Consider the following 18,114-nt stretch of genomic DNA (forward strand, 5'->3'; position numbering starts at 1 on the left):
TCTCTCTTTCTCTTTCTCTTTCTCTCTCTCTCTCTTTCTCTCTCTCTTTCTTTCTTTCTCTCTTTCTCTTTCTCTCTTTCTCTCTCTCTCTCTCTCTCTTTCTTTCTTTCTTTCTTTTCTTATCATAATTTCCCGAGTGCTTGGTCTAACCCAGGTTCCATGCAAGATAAGACCTGTCACCTTCACCAGTGGTTCCAAGGTTATTTGGCAGTCATCGTTTGGAATGTAGTTGTCTTGGGTTTTAGTAGGGTCAAGTAGAATAAGAGAAGCAGAGGAAGGTGGGCAAATAGCAATGCCCTGGAAAAAAAACAGATCTCTGGGAGATTAATTTATTGGGGGGAATGTTGACACACCTCACCTCCTCTTATATGTTAAAACGGATGTATGATTCTTTACAAAGAGCACTCTGACAGTTAGCATGGCCCCTTTGGTGGGGAAGGAGATGCCTATCAGGTATCTGGATAAAAGAGGGTTATTGGGCTGTAGCTGGAATGAAAAGCCCCATAAAGGCCAGCAGATATGTTGATGACAGAGAAAATACCACAGGGATGCCAAGCATGCCTTTACCTGGCGACAGGTGAGCCTGTAATCAGATGTCTTGAGGATGTGTCCTTCCTAGTTATTTGCAAGGCCACTTTTCATGCTGTATTTGCCCAACCTCCTCTATACCACACAGGTAACACTGAGCGTCTTCATGATGGAGTTCGAGTGTTATCTTCTTGGCCCTGACCCTCGCCCCTCCCCCAACACACATACACACAACATCTCACTCAACTCAATCCATCATTGTTCTCTGTTTAGAACAAGAAGAGTTGTGTTTTTTCTTTTCCTTCTTTTCTTTCTTTCTTTCTTTCTCCCTTTTTTTTTAATCCTACTGTGAGTTTTTCCTTCTTGACATTTACTAATTTGTCCTGGACTTAACCGTTATGAGACAGACATTTCAGTTTGTTATTTTTTTGAGTCAAAAATACTTTTCTCGGGTAGCTAAGAAGAAATTCCTTGTGTTCATGCCCCAGTAAGCAGGAGTTTTTTGAGGCTCTTTATGCATTTTGATGCTTGAGGAAAGACAAGAGAACTTTTTGGTTGGGGGAGGCAGGTCGCACACAGCGTCTCCCTGTGTCCCTTGACAGGGGTTCATCCTGCTTTCAGTGCTGGGGCTCGGATACCATGCCAGCCCCTGGCGTGCCTGCTCCTTTGGAATCAGCATGATCAAGGGGTCATGACCAGCCCAGAGAGGGTGTCCTCGTGAGCTTGTCAGCTCTTGTGTAGGTCTCTGGGGCTGCCAGTGGATAGCCATAGTCATTGGGAGGCAGCCTTTGCACATCCATGAGTTCAAGAGAGGGTTTCACTTTCCCTGTGCCGCACACATCAGGGGCATTGGTGGGGAGAGGGGTACAGGGGAAATTGAGGAGGTTTGTTCAGGAGGCATGTGCTATTGCTGGCTTTGGTGGATCAGTTTTTCAGTGAGTACATCGACTTCCTTCTCTGGAGCCAAAAGTCTCCATAGGGCAGGATGGAGATTTCCCTTTTGCCATAAACAGATAAACCCATCTCCTGGGTAGGGGCTGTGCATTAATGGTTATTAAACACAATGAACCCTGTGAAGGAGGGTTCCACTCCTAGAAGCTCATTCACTGTCTAGCAGCAAAATACCGTGATCTTGGAATAGTCTCCATGTTTTGGTTCCTCAGGTGGTCTAGTGAGACCTCCCTGGTTCCAGAACACACGTGGGTAATGAGAGTGGCCGTGCATGGCCAACTGGATTCTGCCCTTCCATGTGGGTGCCCGCATTGGCTGTTCTCTCCTCTCAGCCTTCCAAAGACAGGGCAGTGTGCGATCTGATTTGGATTTTGGCTACTGGGATCTTCTAGGAAGAACCAGCCCGTCCAGGACCCGTGAGCCATTGCTCTGATGGGTTGATTCACGGAGTCCAGGGAGCAGCATGGGAGAGGCAGAGACCTGGCAAAGGAGAAGAGTGATAAACCACCTCGTCTGATGAGTTAAATTTTGAATCCAACCCCCGAAACCCCTTGAACCTTTATCCCAGCCACCTGGTTCGAGGTGGTGAAAGCATTTTGTTTGGACATCAGGGAATGGTGGGCGGGGCTTAGAGCAAAAAGTATGTTAACTCGGGGCCTTCTCTTCTGGCTTGGGAACGTGGATCCACAGCTTGAGAGTCAGGAATTAGCGTGCACATTCATTACCCCTCCCCTCCTTGCTTCTGCCTGCCTTCTTCTCTGTGGGATCCCCTGCCTTGGTTCTAATCTAGTCTACTCTAGTATGCAGAGGTAACATATTTCTTGGTGGCCCTTTAAAAAGAAAAGAAAAAAAAAAAAAAAACCACTTCCTTGCTTAATCTCCCCTATAGACTGTAGAAAGATACAAAAGGCACATTTCATTAAAAGCTTGATTTATGGCACGTGTTAAAGAGATTCCGGAAAGTGGGGAGTTGAGTAGAGACTGAAAATACACGCTAGAGGCGTTCCTGAGGGGATTGAGGAGCGGGAAGGCAGTTTATTTTAGGGTGTTCCCATTTATTGTTTGTCAGTGACTTAATGATCGCCACCCATGGAATATTTTTAAATTAGATAGGCTATCTGGTAAGGGAAGGTCATGATTTTGTGCAAAAAAACCCAAACCCAGTGATAATTCAATAGCGCTGTGCTAGTCAAGGGATTCACAGATGGGCAGTGGGAATTACTTGAGGGGCATGTTCTGAAGGAGAGAAGGTCCAGCAAGATGCAACATTTCATGGAGGAATCGCCAAGCCCCGGAAACACGTTGGCTCACAGCAGAAATGGCGTGAAGAGAAAGCCAGCCATAGTTACAGTCGCAGAGGGGATTTTAAAAGCTCAATAAAAAAGCGTGGAGGTAAAATGAAGATAACACCTCCATGGACAGAGTGACCAAATTCTAGTCTCTCATACTTCTGGCATTTTCTTACCTCTTTTCCCCCTTTCTGCTTTTTACAAAAGTATTTTCCAGATTTATACGTTGAATCTAAACCTCCACGCTTAATCTGGACAGAACTTTCATAAAGTAATCCTTTTCGTAAACGACGATTTTCAGGTTTTTAATAGTAATGATAACAACCAAGTTTGTCAAGGGTTTCCGTTTTAAAAGCTTTCACATGAAAACCTTGTCGAGGTTGTTTGGAGGAGGATGTGTATGTATGTGAACTTTCGCCATGGGTTTGTGGGCAAAGATCGCTCTCGGGTCATAGGTTAGCCGCAGAGCAGTTAACGTCTGACTGAACGTTAGGTTTTTCTGTTCTTAGGCAACCTCTGAGCCATATTTGTCATGAGGACGTTCTTATGTTCCAGCTTTCCTCCTGCCCTGGGACTGACCCCTGACTCTGCGATCCTTTATTTCTTGGGTTTGCTCTTTCACTTGCTGGAGCCGCAGCCCATCCTGGCTGTGAGCAGAGGGTCTCATTGTCCAAACCAGTAAGACAGTCTCAGCCCTTAATGCCAGTGGGGTTTTGTTCTTTGCGGAGCACACAGTAAGCTAGCATCTCCCACACAAAACAACTGCAGGCTCCAGATCTTCCGGGATCCCCAGAGGAAGGTGCTGGTCATAAGCTCTCTTGGATCCGGGCAGTGCAGGATTCTGAAAAGGTGCTAGGAAAAGCTGTTGTGGTATTGGTAGCAAATATTAACTGAGCTCTTAGCAAGTGCCAGGCTCAGCATTAATGCCTTATGGGTGTGACCTCATTTTACCCTCGTGGTACCTCTGTGGGTTGGGAACTGACCGGGCCCCGTGTCGTGAACAGTTAGCAGGGGAAGGGTACCAGCTAGGGTTGACTGCTTGGCCAGGGCCGGTCAGTGGGGTGCCCACGTGGGAGGGTGCAGAGATGCCGTAGAACCCAGCACGGTAGCACAGGGGAAGGAGAAGGGCAGGGTTCTTGTCATTTCTAACTCATTTTAGAAGTCACGTCACCGTGTTTCAAACATATTTTTATTGTTAAAGAAGGTGCTTTTTCTAAAACGTAAGAGAACGACATGGGCATGGTAATAAAATTCAAATGGCTTTGAAAGTTCTGAGGCAAGACAAATTCTGCCCCGTTCCGCCACTGTTCGAGTCTCTCTCTTTGAAGGTGGCCACTCTTAAATCTCTTCTGTATCCTTCCTGAAAGCTTAAAAACAGTGCTATGTTCTCACACCCCACATGGGAAGGCTGCTTTCTTCCATCATACTCTTAAGTCTTGCCACTAAGAGCAGAGATTTTTGAGGACCTGCCTCTTCACTCAGAGCCATGCCCCCCTGTTACTTCTCCGTTGGGTTTCTACTCCTCTCTACCGATGGCAGCACACCAGGCACTGATGGTGGAATTCTGGAAATCCTGCGGGGCTGGTAGTGACAGGCTACCTGGCTGACCTTGCAGAGAGTCATGGCGGCAGAATCTGCTAGACCGCGGCCATTTGGGGCCTGTATCATCTCAGCAAGAGGCTGACTTTTACTAGTGTGGTCGGTACTTGTTGCCTGTGATCCTCAAGTACAAGTTCCCATTGCAGTGAATGGTGATTTTTGCCTCTTCGTGGGGGAGAACTTTCCGGAAGACCCTTTTGTCTCTGAAAACACCAGCCTCCTTTTGTATCCATAGCACATGGCCTTGAGTCAGTGTAGTGCAGTGTGTTGGGCCCCACACACTGGAGGGGTGTTCCAAGTTATCTGTTTGGCCAGGGTGGGGTCCCTGCCTAGTGCCTGGCATTAGTAGGGAGCACGGGTGGGTTCCATGGGAGTCCACACAGTTACCTTTTGTGCTTTCCTCCTTGCTTCTGCCATTCGATCATGTGGGCACTTGGATGTGAGGCCTCAGCCTCTGGGAGCTCAGTCTGTTCACGAAGTTCTCTCAGCTCCAAAATTATTGATTCTTCAGCTCCCTTTTAAAGAAAAAATTATTTATGGTGTTCATGATAGCACTGCTCATACTATCCGCATAGTAAAATTTAGGAGTGAGTCTTCCTGTCAAAGGATTGCTCAGAAGGCTCAGAAATGTTCTTTTGTACGTTTTACTTTTATTTTTTAAAGATTTATGTATTTAGAGAGAGAGAGAGAGAGAGCGAGCGGGAGTGGGCTGTGGGGGGAGAGGGAGAATCCGCAAGCAGACTGTGCTGAATGGGGAACCCAGTGTGGGGCTCGATCCCATGGCCCTGAGATCGGTACCTGAGCCGAAATCAAGAGTCAAATGCTTAACCGACTGAGCCACCCAGGTGCCCGTTCTCTTGTACGTTTTAAAAGATAATAGAGATTCTGGGTTAAAAATCACATACAACTTGATTTTAATACTGAAACCAACTTCCTATTCCTAAAATGATTTTCTCCGCCTCCCAGTCCATTCTTGGGCATCGTCTTGGGTTTCTGTCTGCCTTAAGGGCAATTTGGGCTTACAAAGGAGAGAATAAAGGTTTTCCAAATAACGTTCCCAGGGAAGTACGGAGGGAATGGTTCAGGCTCCATTTTGTGGATGGTCATCCCAACTAAGTTTGTTCGTCTGCATTCCGTCTTTGGCACCTTAACTTAAAAGGTGTTGGTCAGCACAGCTGGGGAGTACAGTTGACCTGGGCAGTCATGCAGGGGACAGAACCAGGGTGGGAGGGCAGGCCGCTTTGTTGGACCGTGTTAAACCTCATGTTCCAACTTTCTTGATTCCCAAGTCTCGTTCATGGTTTAGAATAAGGGGGTGGCCAAGCAGCCCATGGTTTTCCAGGATTGTGTAGTTATTCTCAAATTTGGCCTTCAAGTGGGCTCTGCGTGTGTTTTCCTTTACAGAAACCAGCACAGGGAAGGTGCTATATTTAAGAAGTAACCATTTTATCAGACGCAGACCAAAATGGGTGAGGGTGAATGAGAAAACTCGGGGAAGCCCTTGCATGCCGCAGGTGGAAGAGGAGCTTTCCCATGTGATTATGAATCAAGGGTGTAGTTTTTTGGCTCCTTGACTTTTCGTCCCATGTGTTCAATCCACTAGTTTCTGAAAGCGAAGTTGACAAGAGTCTGTGGATTTTCACTGAATGGCCTGGGCATCCGCCAGTTCCCAGAAGGCCTGGGGAGAAGCAGAGAATGGCCCCAGTGCCTGGGCCTCAGGTTACCTGGCATTAGGGCACTTAGAGCTACTGGAACACCCTTCACACTCGAATCCTCGAGTTAGTTCCTTGAGACGCTGAGCTTTTCATTCCAAAAGGCAGACGAAAATATCGAAGAGCTGATTTTCTCAGAAGGTTTCGTGGAGTTTCGTAGGCAGAGAATTGATTCATGGTCTGAGCTGGTCTGCAGGGAGATTGACCACGTGGGGCTCTGGGACAGGTGTAGGCAAAAAGGCAGTCATGAAGCCCATGGGGTGGTGGCCCTGTCCTCAGGTGCTTGTTCGGAGGAATTGGGTCAGAAGGCTGGCATATGTTGCTCTGGGAGCATCTAAAAATGTTTGCAAACCTGGGCTTAGGGACCTAGGATATGGGTGAAATCTGGTACTGCAAAGAAAGGGGGACAGAGGTGCTGGGATCCAGCGGTTTGGGTCCTAAATTCTTGACTTTGGCCAGCACTCCCACTTCTATTCCTTTCTCAGAATTAAACATCTGGCTGGGCTCTGGCCGGCTGCCAGGCTTCTCAGGTAGGGCCAGGATTACATCTGCATCTTTGCGTTTTGTCTCCAGGTTTCCGCTGAATCCAGTTCTTCCATGAACTCCAACACCCCGCTGGTAAGGATAACCACGCGCCTCTCCTCGACGGCAGACACCCCCATGTTGGCAGGGGTCTCCGAGTATGAATTGCCAGAAGATCCAAAGTGGGAGTTCCCGAGAGATAAGTGAGTGCTTCTATTGGACGCATCCCCGAATGGAATCGTAGGCATAAATGGGGATGTTGGATTGACATGTTCTTTTTCTGATCCTTAGCTGCAAGGGTCATGCGACATGAGCGAGTGAGATGCTGTTTCTATATAACCAACTCATGAGAAAGAAAAGAATGGGTTTTCTCTCTCTCTCTCTCTCTCTCTCTCTCTCTCTCTCTCTCTCTCTCTTTTACTGGTTCTTTTAAAAAAGCTGCTAGGCACGGCTGGTCCCCAACCAAGATAGTACCTTGTTAGCACTTTTTTACTTTTTGGATAATTCAAACCTAGTCACATGGACTAAACGTAGGGCTAAATCTCATTGATAAAACAGATATGACATTCCAACTTCTGGTTACTAGAGCATGACTGTTCTATAGTTCATTTCTTTGGGAGAAATTAGGTATAAAATACAAATTTGCCTGAAGAATCTTCAGTCAGTGTTGCTCTTTTTTAAGGGTTGTTAATGTCCTGTGGGGCTGCAAAGGTTTGAATATGGTACCTGACATCACATTTCCTGTGGTCCATAATATTTTCTTTACTGGATCATGTGGAGGCGTTCCAATCAGGTGTTCGTTCAGTCAGAGCATGACCACTTGGGCTCTGTTGAAGGCATTACTGGGAGCTCTTAATCTCTTGATTTGGCTTCAGGTCCATGTATTTGGGCTGTCTTGGGCGGGATTTGAATCCTGGCTCAGCTAGCCAGCGACTGGGCAACCTTGATTCTCTGAACTTCATGTTTATAAAATGATGACCGTGGTATAGACCTCGCAGGACCGAGTGCAGTTCTCAGCTCATGAGTTTCCCTGTCTTGTGTTTCCCTTCATGGAGTGGTAAGCTGGGAGTTCTGAACCACAGACCCCAACAACATGGTGGTGCTAGGCAGAGAGTGTGTGAGGCAGATCCTGTGCTCCCAGCTCTCTGTCTTCTGGGCAGAACCAGCACCCAGACCCACCTTCTGAAATAAAGTGTGATGGTCCTTGAAGGCCAGCAGCTCCCTTCCAGGGTACCACTTGTAGTCCCTTGAACCTGAACCTTGGTAGTAGTGGAAGGTGGAAATCACGGACTATCCATCTACATCACATCAAGCGGAATGAGCTCTTGCCTTACTTCTATGTAGCTCCCACTCCCTATTTGTCTTGACATTGGCAGTATCTCCGTGAGATTAGGTCAGAGAGGTGTTTAATTACAATAGAAGAAACTCATCCACAAATGTAGAGGTACTAAGCTAAGCTATTCTAGAGCCTGGGTCTGACGAGCTCTATTTGGAAAGAGAGGTGGCTTACAGGGCACCATGATTTTGATCCCACAGCTCTACACCAGATTTGTTCCCCAAGAGCCAGTCTGGAGATACTAATGTGCATCATAAGCTAGGACCAAAGAATTGCGCAGGTATCACTCTGTCAGGAGAGTTAGTGGAGGCCATTTCCAGTGTAGTTGTGCACCGTAGTGGAAAGACCATTCATTCATTCAGGACTTGTTTATACAACTCGGAGGCATCAGAGAAAAACACAAAGAATGGTTTCTTTACCTGGAGAGTGTGGAAAGAGAATGGGGTAGTTTCTCCCGAAGCCACCTCGCTCCCTCCTTTGGGGGTGCAAGTAGGAGGGCTCTGGCACACATTCCTGTGCGTCTAGGACTGACTTGGGCTCCTGTGATCGCACGTTAAGAAATGACAGCTCTCATGTTCGGGCCCCGCGATGCTTCGGTCAACAGTGGATGTCTGTATGTGCCTAACTGTCCACTCCCACCCGGGGGGCACCCTCAGTGCAGCAAATGGGAGTGCTAAGCGTTTCAGAACGGAGTTGAGCACAGATGTAGGTGGGGCAGATTTCCAGTGAATGAAGGCTATTTAGAAGCAGTTTATTAGATTGGAGGCAGACGTGGCACAAAGAAAGGATTGTTATGCTTGTAGTAACAGGGCAGTAGGACATAAATTAGCCATTTTCCCAATGCAAATGTTTATTTTCTGCCAAGATATTAAATTTAATTTTAGTTCAGGAGAGAAACAGAATGACCTCAGCCTAGCATATACACTGCCCTCAGTCTTTGCTTAGCTTTTGTAAACCATTGTGTACTTACCATAAATACAGTTTATTTACTCAGGGCTGCTAAATGCTTTGCTGCACTATGCTTAAGTGGAAAAAAACCCCACATTCATGAGTATGCCAAAGATTTCTCCATTCTTTCGGCTTCTAGAATGTCCAAAGACAATATGTGGCTATTAGTAGGACGTGCACCGAGCTCCTGAGCTTAGAAATACGGTTTATCATGTTCACTCTGGGTTTTCTTCATTATTAATTTTGGGTAGTTAAGGATTTCTAAACCGTTAGGCCAAAAAAGATTCCCCTCAATTTCTAGAATTTTCTTTGTCCTTTAGGGAAAAATTAGAGATTCCTTGAAATGCGTTTAAAGATTCATATCATGTAACTTGGCCAGGAATGTGACCGTAAAATCCACTGGTATTTGAATAATAGTGATTTTAAAGACATCACTTCACAGAGACCAAAAAATAAGAACAGCTTTAACATTTTTTCTTTGAGACATTCTAAATTACGAATATTCAACTGGCCGGAGATCAAAAGCTCCTCATTGTTAGCACTTAGGAAAGCTGACCACCTCACTAGCAAGGATACCTTCCACAAAGAAAATAAATCGTGAACACAAATGTGAAACTTAATAGCTGTCCCGCCCGTAATTGACATTCTCTACAACGTCACTAAGAAAATACTCAAGCGCGTGTGTACCCCCGGTCTCATTAGTTCCATATGATAAATGCTCCATGCTTTTGCAAGCCGCTGAAAGATTTTTATATTTAGTTCTGGAATTTCCCCTTCACCAGATGCTGTGCACTAATCCCCTATTTACACATTTAGGCTGACGCTGGGCAAACCTCTGGGGGAAGGTTGCTTTGGGCAAGTGGTCATGGCTGAGGCGGTGGGAATTGACAAAGAGAAGCCCAAGGAAGCAGTCACTGTGGCCGTGAAGATGTTGAAAGGTGCGTGGGGAGGGGGACGGGTGGGTGTGTGTGGGGGAAGTCTTATCAAGAATGTTCCTTTTGTGGCATGTGAACTCTATCGTGGCAGGGGGTCAGAGAGCACATAGTTGACCTAGGGGTTGAGAAGTTTTCAGTATAAATCAGCATCCTGGACAGATGATTTATCTTGAGCTGCGTGCACTTACAAGAAAGAAAAGCCAGTTTGGTTAGAAAGGGGTAGCCTCCCAGATTGTTCTTTGTCAGCTCCTTGTTGATGACCGCGATTTTTTTTATTCCCTCTATATTTGTATGTGCTTAGAAATATCAACTCACCTATAATTGGTTCATTTAGATGAGTCCTGGTATGCTGAATTTGGGATGCAAGCCTTAACTTACAAATAAAGGAGGGTTGGCCTCTGGGAGGGAGGGAGGGAGGAGGCGTGGGGAGAGGAAGACACACCTTCTCTTTTGTAAGAGGAACAAAGCGGAATTGACGCTAGTCTGGGAGAAGCCCTTAGAAAGCTAAGAGGGAAGGAGCAGGATCAGTGGTGGGGTTGGTGGCTGGGCAGAAACTTCTGGAACATGTGAACAGTTTCCCTGGGATGTGAGCATCGCATGGCATTCGTGGGATGACTGCCCAGCCCTGCTTCATGCCAGTGTCCAAGGAGCTTATAGCACTTCAAACGCCAGCTTCCTCCTCCGTAGTATTCTTTTAGGAGAGGAGTTCTAAGGGAATGGTTTCGTTATAAATCCTATTGTAGGGAGCTGAGAAAGGATGGAGTTTTCCCCATGTGTCCGGGCAGAGCTGCCTGTGTGTTCTTGGATGCCGGTGCTCCCGGAGTTAGGCTTTTTCTTTTTCTTTCGTGGGCTTTGTGCGATGGTCGTCCTGTCGCTCTCCGAGTGGAGAGGTAGCAGGGTGGAAATAGTCCAAAAAAAAAAAAAAAAAGAATTTTTTAAAGATGTTGATCTGAATGGCTCCCAAGGAAAGCTTGGGTGTTTTGAGCTCCTCACCTTGGGATTTGATGGGAGAGAGGCCTGTGCCCCACCAACAGAGGTGGCCCTCTGGCTTTTGTCCTGCGTGGCCGGGGTCTGCCTGTGTGCCCTCGACCCCCTGTGCGGCAGGTGTAGGGGGCTGCATGCCCCAAAACAGCCACCTCAGCAGCCCCTGGCCATGGACCAGGGCAAATGTGGGGAAGGCCCAGGCTTCCAGCCTCTTTTGGCAAGAACTTTTGTTTGGTTTTTGGAGCTCAGAATTGGAAGTCTGGGCGTTTATTTCTCTGGATATACACAGGCTGGCCTTCCCTTTCAGGATGGAGAAGGACATCAGCCCCGGAGCCCTGGGGGGGGGGGGCCCTGGCGATTTTTATAGCCAGTGAGTGGCTCACCGCAGAAGGACAGCCCTCCCTGGGCTCTCTGTGCATCTCACCTTCCAGCCAATTACATTGCTCTTCCGCTTGTGAAAGTTAAAAAGCTTTTTGCCACGTGGCTCCTGTGCATTTCCTTATTTCATTTTTTTAGTAAATGCAGTTTTCCATATCGAGTTAACTCAAAGGGAGGCACGTGGGGAAGAGTCTTGCCGCTTTGCCGAAGCTGTGAGCCCACGAATGTGGGACCTACGCTGTTTTTCTTGAAATTAGAGAGCAGAGGTTTATAAAACTTTATTTTTTTTAGGTTGGAAATCACAGCCCCCCCCTTGGAGAAGCCTACAAAGGCATGAACCTTTGCCCACTCAAAATGCACGTGCGCACACACACACTTTTGTAAACACTTATGAGGTGCCCCCTGAACCTGTCTGTGACTTCTGTAAGGGCTCGGGTTAGCGGCATTTGGTCCAGAGAAAGTCTGTAGTGATTTGAAATGCCCCATTCTCCTCCTTTTCCTTTGTTTTCTACTCACGGTTGCTAAAGGCACCTTCAAGTTTGATACGGTTTTTTGGAGGCACCATAGATCTGCCAGAGGATGGACTGACTTCACGATAAAGTTAAACACCCCCACGCTCGTGACGGTTGCTAGAAAAGAATTGGCCTCAGCATCAGAGACCTATATTCTCGTCTTGACTTTTGACCCCATCGACCCCAAATTAGCTATTTGACATGGATCAGGGCAGTTCCCCGTCTGGGCCTTTGCCCCCTTACCAATAAAATGAGGGAGATGATTTGGAAAGTGTTTTCTGCTTCTAAAATTCAATTTCATGCTGTTTCCACTAAGTTTTTGGCAACTAGCAGTGGCTGTCGATGGGTTAGAGAAAACTAAATGGTTTTTAATTTACCTAATGTTTGTAGATGATGCCACAGAGAAGGATCTTTCTGATTTAGTGTCAGAGATGGAGATGATGAAGATGATCGGAAAACACAAAAATATCATAAATCTCCTTGGAGCCTGTACTCAGGACGGTGAGTAGGAGGAAAAAATGCTTTCATCCAAATAATTTACACTTGAATGTTAACATCATTTTAGAAACGGTTGGACTTTTGGATCTTGCTCCTAGGGCACCTCAAGTGCATGTTTAAAGTTCTCTTTAAAATCCCCTTAGGAAGATGTTCCTGGCCATGAACACAAAGGGGACTTTGTGGCCATACTGGGGGACTGGGGAAAGGTAGGCGGCGTTGGGTGGCTTTGGATGGGAGGACCTTCTAGAGTCCTGCTGTTTTTAGGGCATAACCTGGAGGGTGTTTAGAAAAGACAGTCTCCTTATGTTTTTGTTTTTCTAGTGCTAAGAGGGATTTCTCAAAATAAGACCCTATGGGGGGCGCCTGGGTGGCTCAGTCAGTTAAGCATCTGCCTTCGGCTCAGGTCATGATCCCGGGGTCCTGGGATCGAGCCCCGCATCGGGCTCCCTGCTTGGTGGGGAGTCTGCTTGCCCCTCTCCCTCTGCTTCTTCTGCTCATGCTCTTTCTCCCTCTCTCTCAAATAAATACAGTCTTAAAGAAAAAAAAAAGGACCCTGTGTTATGGTTGACAAATCCCTTAAAATGGGGATTGAAGAAGCCATGTCTTGCTGTGGACAGCAATGGCTGAGCTCCCAAGAATAGTGCAGGGGAGGGAGAGGGTAGAATGAACGGACACGTTAACTTCCTTGGGGGAGAGGGAGCATTGACTTCTCTTCACTGGAGAGCTAACTGACACTTCGGGAATCAGTTTGATGATAATTAATAAACTTGAAGAAGCCTGTCTTTGCCTCAGCCATTTCTCCTTGAGGTCTATACCAGGAGTCGGGAGACTTTCTGTGAAGGGTGATTGTCAGTAGTTTTGGTCTTGTGGCCTTGAGGGTCTTCGTGGCAACTACTCATCTTTGCCTTTGGAGTGAGAAAGCAGCCACAGACAGTACAGAAGTGAACGGGCCTGGCTGTGTGCCAGTACCATTTAATTACAAAAACAGGCAAGTGGGCAGGATTTGGCCTGCAGGCTGTAGTTCGCCAGCCTCTGGTCTATGCTACGGAGGAAGGATTGCACGTGTGTGTAAGGAGACATACACAGGAATGTTCCCCGTGCAGTTTGTTACAGGCCAAACCTGCAAGCAGTGTAAATGCCCATAAGTATAGGGAAATGAGTGAATAAAATGTGGCATGTTTACATGATGGAACATAGGTAGCTGTTAAAAGGAATGATCTAGATTTATTTTTATCAGCCCGACTGGGTTCCAGGACCATAACGTGTAGGGGGAAAATGTTGCAAAGCTGTAGCTTTATTATTCATGTATGCGATTAAAAATAATAATGTTTATTGATACATATATGTATGTAAAATGGCTAAAATGAACTGGAAAAGGCAAAATTTATAGTAAGCATTGCTCTGCAGGAGGGTACAGGGGAAGAACGCTCCCTGCATCTCTGTCTATTCCTCTAAGACTTTTGAGGCTGTCTTGACCCGAGTGTCGATGATCATTTTGGGGGAGATGAGAATGTAGGTGTTCTATTTTTGTGTGCACTTTTCTGTATGTTTCAATTAAAAAAAAAAAAGAGAGAGAGAAAGAAAGAAAAAAAGTAGCGGGTTGAAAGAAACAAAATGTGGCTGAGCTTCCCCGGGGCAGGTCTGGGTGCGTCTTCTCAGTGAGCTTGCCCTCTCCGTCCACAGGGCCTCTCTACGTCATCGTCGAGTATGCCTCGAAAGGCAACCTCCGCGAGTACCTCCGAGCCCGGAGGCCGCCCGGGATGGAGTACTCCTATGACATTAACCGAGTTCCCGAGGAGCAGATGACCTTCAAGGACTTGGTGTCCTGCACCTACCAACTGGCAAGAGGCATGGAGTACTTGGCTTCCCAGAAAGTGAGCCCTTCACATTCTCCTCAGTTGGGTAGACTCCAGTTAAAAAGATCTGTGAAGAAAACAGGCAATTTGGACGTGCTCATTTGCTAAATCAAGCCCTTGCACGTCTTGTACAACCTGGAAAATACTTATTGCGTTATTCACACTGGGGTTTGGTGAACTCTTTAAAAGCCAGAGGAGCCTGTCATGACGCTGCGGAGATGAGCAGAAAAGCTGTCTCTTCTCCTGGGATTCTGCTCTCGGTAGAGAACAGCTAGGTTAGGGGATGCTGCCTTTAATTCTCCTGAGTTTTGGGGGCTTTATTTGTTTTGGGATGAGTTTTTGGACATAGACTTGGGTGTTGTGTTTATGGTTTTAAGCTTGAAAGGGCCTTCAATATTCTATGAATAAAGATCAGGCAAAGGGGTATTTTAGTAACACTGAGTCCTGGATATCATCTGGGTTTATTTTGTCTCATTTAGCGGGGTGACCCTTTGGCTCGAAGTTGGCCAGGTCCCCTGAGGTGAACCGTCTGCATTCCAAGCGTGCCACTTGCAATGGAACTTTAAACATCTGAGTTATTCTGAAAGCAGTTAGGCAGGTGCCCCGATGCCCCAGAGGACATCTCGGATGACCCAAGACACCCTGCCGTAGCTCACACTTCGGGGGCGGGGGGTTGCAGAACTTCCTCCTTAGGCAGAGGTGGGGTCCGTTCTACCTGCGGTGGAGCTTGATGCCCATCTTTGGGTCCCCAGAGAAGTGAGATTCTCTTGTGGGCGTGGACCCCTTGTCACCGGGGGGCCCAGGCCGGGTCATGGCTCTGCCCAGTCACAGGAGTAAGGGATCCGACCACAGGGCATCAGGAATCAGGGAGGGGGGCTGCCACAACATTCTGTCTTCTGGTTTGCTTTTTATTTTCTTTTTTGTTTGTTTTTTATTTTCAAGAGAGTCCAGAGTTGAAGACTTTTTCAGATTTTTTTTTTTTTTCCATAAAAGCTCTTACTTAACCTATAGATTTTAGGAAGCCATTTTGTGCCTGAGATTGTGTACAGGTGCAGGAATACAGGCCAACTGAAAAATCTTTGACGTGAGGAAATGGATCAGATCCAGAATGTGGGACATTTGACAAGACATCGCTTCAAAATGTCTGCGTCACAAGAGACAAAAACCACTGGGGAGACAGTTCCAGATTAAGGGAGGCTTCAGAGACAGGTGGAAAACCATGTGTGCATGTGTGACCCTGGACTGAGCCTTGTTCAGGGTTAGGGGGGCAGCTTTTGTAAAGAACATTTAGGAACAACTGAAACTTGAATCGGGTCTACATTAGATAATATGATTGGATCGATATTAAATCTGGGGGTGGTGATAGCGGTCCTGTGTTAAGGTAGGAGATGTTTGCTCATGTGTTTAGGTGTGAGGTGTGCAGTCAGTTTTAAATGGTTCAGGCATACAAAGTATGTGTTTTGGGCTGGAGATCGTGTGTAAAGAGGGAGCCTGCATGACAGGCGATCCCAGCACACCCGGACCATCACTGTTCTGTTTCACCTTTGCTGTAGCTTTCAAATGTTCCTAACTAAACCCTAGGGAGCGTGGCCTGCCTGCACTGCTTGAGGGGACCCCCAGGGCTGAGGCGGGGGGAGGGCTGGCCACCCCCCAGGGCCCGGCCCCTCTGTACCCTTCCCTGTGTGGGAGGGGGGAAGTGTTTTTTGGACGCAGCATGGCTCTGCTATTAATACAAAAGCAGTAGGAAGGCTGGCTTGGTCATTTTATTAATCCTTCAAGCAAATATTCCGGAGCACTCCTGACTCTGGTGCTTCGTGCCCCAGGTCAGGCTCCCGTAGCGGGTGGCTGCAATGGACAGAGTCCTTGGACCTCTTGGAGCAGGAACCTCGGGTGACAGCAGGAGAGATCAACAATAAGCGTGGGAATAAAAATAACGATGGGAAAGGGTGAGAGGCGTGCTGTGCAGGAAACAAACTGTGGGAGGTCAGTGGGGGGTTCAGGGGGAAAGGTGGCTGGTGAGCACCCCCGCCGGGGGACAGTTGTGTGCAGCTTCTAAGGAGGGACACAGGGTGCCGGGAGCAGGGTGCGCGATGTGGCTGAGCTCATTTGGGGCCTCATGGACCCAGGCCAGGCCTCCAGACTGCGCTGTGGGCTGTGCTCTCGGACTGTGGCAGGCCACCGAGGTGGGGGGAATGGGGTCAGGTTTGTGCTACAAAGCTCCCTCGGTCTTGTGCTGCTCACAACTGGTGGGTTGCAAGCTTGGTGCTGGTGTTTTGGGCTAGGGTTTATTGGCTCCCACAAGGCACTGGATAAGAAGATTGATTTTGGACAGATTTTGCTCTTGGGATAGTTGGTGATTTCCAGCCTGAGAGATTGGACGGTAGCACAGCTGATCAGGATGAGGAAGACTCTGGGTGGGAGGTGGTGGGAAGAGATTCTGGTGCGCAATTCAGGATGCACTTTCACCACGTGTGAGAGCCATTCAAGGGCCAGTGCGGGGCAGGAAGCTCTGGGGGCTGGCCTAAGACCTTGGGAGCCAGCAAAGGAAGTGTAGTTCCAAGGCATGGGAGGTCATCTAGCCGGGGAGAGGCAGAGAGGAGGGGGAGTAGAAAAAGCTCTCGATTTCTGGAGCTTGGCGCAAAGCACCTGATGGCGGTGGAGGCGGAAGGGACGTGGAGAGGGGAGAGGAAAGGCAGGATGTGGTTCACAGAGGCCACGGGACGGGTTTCAGGAAGGCAGAGTGTCATTCTCCTCAGAATGGGAGAGAAGAATGTGCCTTGCACCTGGCTCCTGGAGCCCGTGTGGACTCCCCGTTGCTCCCCAGCCCCAAAGACTGTGAGATCCTTCCTCTTTTGGAACTACTCAGAATAGTGAAGAGGGAACTTTGTGAAAGGGGGCAATTCTCATTATTAATCAGTACCAGTTTTTGAGAGCTCAACATCTACCAGGCACAGGACGAGTGTTTTACGTACAGTATCATCCATAACCTCAGAACACTTCTGAAGTAGGTGTGATTTATAGGTTAAGGATGCTGAGGACCGTTGGGAGGTGCCAGGACACCTTTGAGCCAGGTGTGCCTGAGTCATTGTCCTCATTTCCAGGATGGGGACTTCTAGGTCCACAGAGAAAAGTCTCTGGTCCCAGACTGGCCCTTTGGTTCTCCACTCACCCACCCTGTGCCCCAGCCTCCCCCACCCTGCTCTCAGGTAATCCCTGCCTCAGTGGATGGGGTGGGGGGGGGGACCGACAAGATGCCTTGTGTCAAGGCGTTGCTCACAGACACAGAGTGGGCCAAAAGGGAGCTTTATGTCATTAGGGCCTTGAAGGGTCCCAAAGCCCTTTGCAGAAGATGGCCTGCAGTTGAAGACCTAGAACAGGTTTGAAACTGGCCGTAGGTGAAGATCTTAAGAATGGTCCCCTTGAGGGGAGCTTGCTTCCAAAGACAGAGGGCTTATTCCTGACGGTGGAGTATGAAGAAGCAGGGCAAGGGCCTGCTCACACTCACGCCTCACAGCCGCCGGCGATGAGCTTGCTGGAGGCCTGCTTAAAGAACTGTTGAGTGAGCTCTCTGGCTCATTACTGATGGAATGCAATAATGAATTCGGCTCAGTAAACATTGACTGGGTCAGGCTCTGTGCTCGGTGCTGGGAATATAGAGATGAACACGCAGGGCCTGTCCTTGAGCCGCTTAAATATGTGCACGCGTGCATGCACGTGTGCGAGTGTGTTTGTGGGGAACTCGGGGGTGGGCAAGTAAAGAAACACTGTGATGTATACAGAATACAGCAAGGTAATATGGGGTATTTGAACCTTATACAAATTATGAAAGCTTTGCTGTTTTTAGTTCAAAGTACACTAATTTTTCTTTTTTACCAAATCCCAAAACCAGTCCAAGGTGTTAAACCTGAGTGGGTGTTGTTTTTGTTATTTAAAGCAGGCTCCAGCTTCCCTATCTGTGAAATGGGTGCAACCATACCCATGAGATTGTCATGCTATCGTCTGGGCCATAGGGGTGTTAGGGGTGTTAGTCTTCCTTCCCTTAGTGTGACCCATGGATCTCCACTTA

General features: G+C 47.7%; 1 protein-coding gene across 17 annotated transcripts in view; it reads left to right on the plus strand.

Moving 5' to 3' along the window:
- Positions 1 to 18,114, plus strand: part of FGFR2 (fibroblast growth factor receptor 2) — a 99,978-nt gene that overhangs the window by 71,798 nt on the left and 10,066 nt on the right. For all 17 annotated transcript variants that reach the window (XM_073904094.1, XM_073904095.1, XM_073904096.1 and 14 more), the window contains 4 exons: positions 6,653 to 6,804; positions 9,702 to 9,823; positions 12,085 to 12,195; positions 13,876 to 14,066. In XM_073904094.1, the coding sequence (XP_073760195.1) occupies positions 6,653 to 6,804; positions 9,702 to 9,823; positions 12,085 to 12,195; positions 13,876 to 14,066 (576 nt within the window). The remainder of the gene's footprint in view (positions 1 to 6,652; positions 6,805 to 9,701; positions 9,824 to 12,084; positions 12,196 to 13,875; positions 14,067 to 18,114) is intronic.

The sequence above is a fragment of the Callorhinus ursinus genome, unplaced genomic scaffold, assembly GCF_003265705.2.
Source record: "Callorhinus ursinus isolate GAN/ISIS: 27379988/994484 unplaced genomic scaffold, GSC_fseal_2.0 scaffold20, whole genome shotgun sequence".
Taxonomy (NCBI): domain Eukaryota; kingdom Metazoa; phylum Chordata; class Mammalia; order Carnivora; family Otariidae; genus Callorhinus; species Callorhinus ursinus.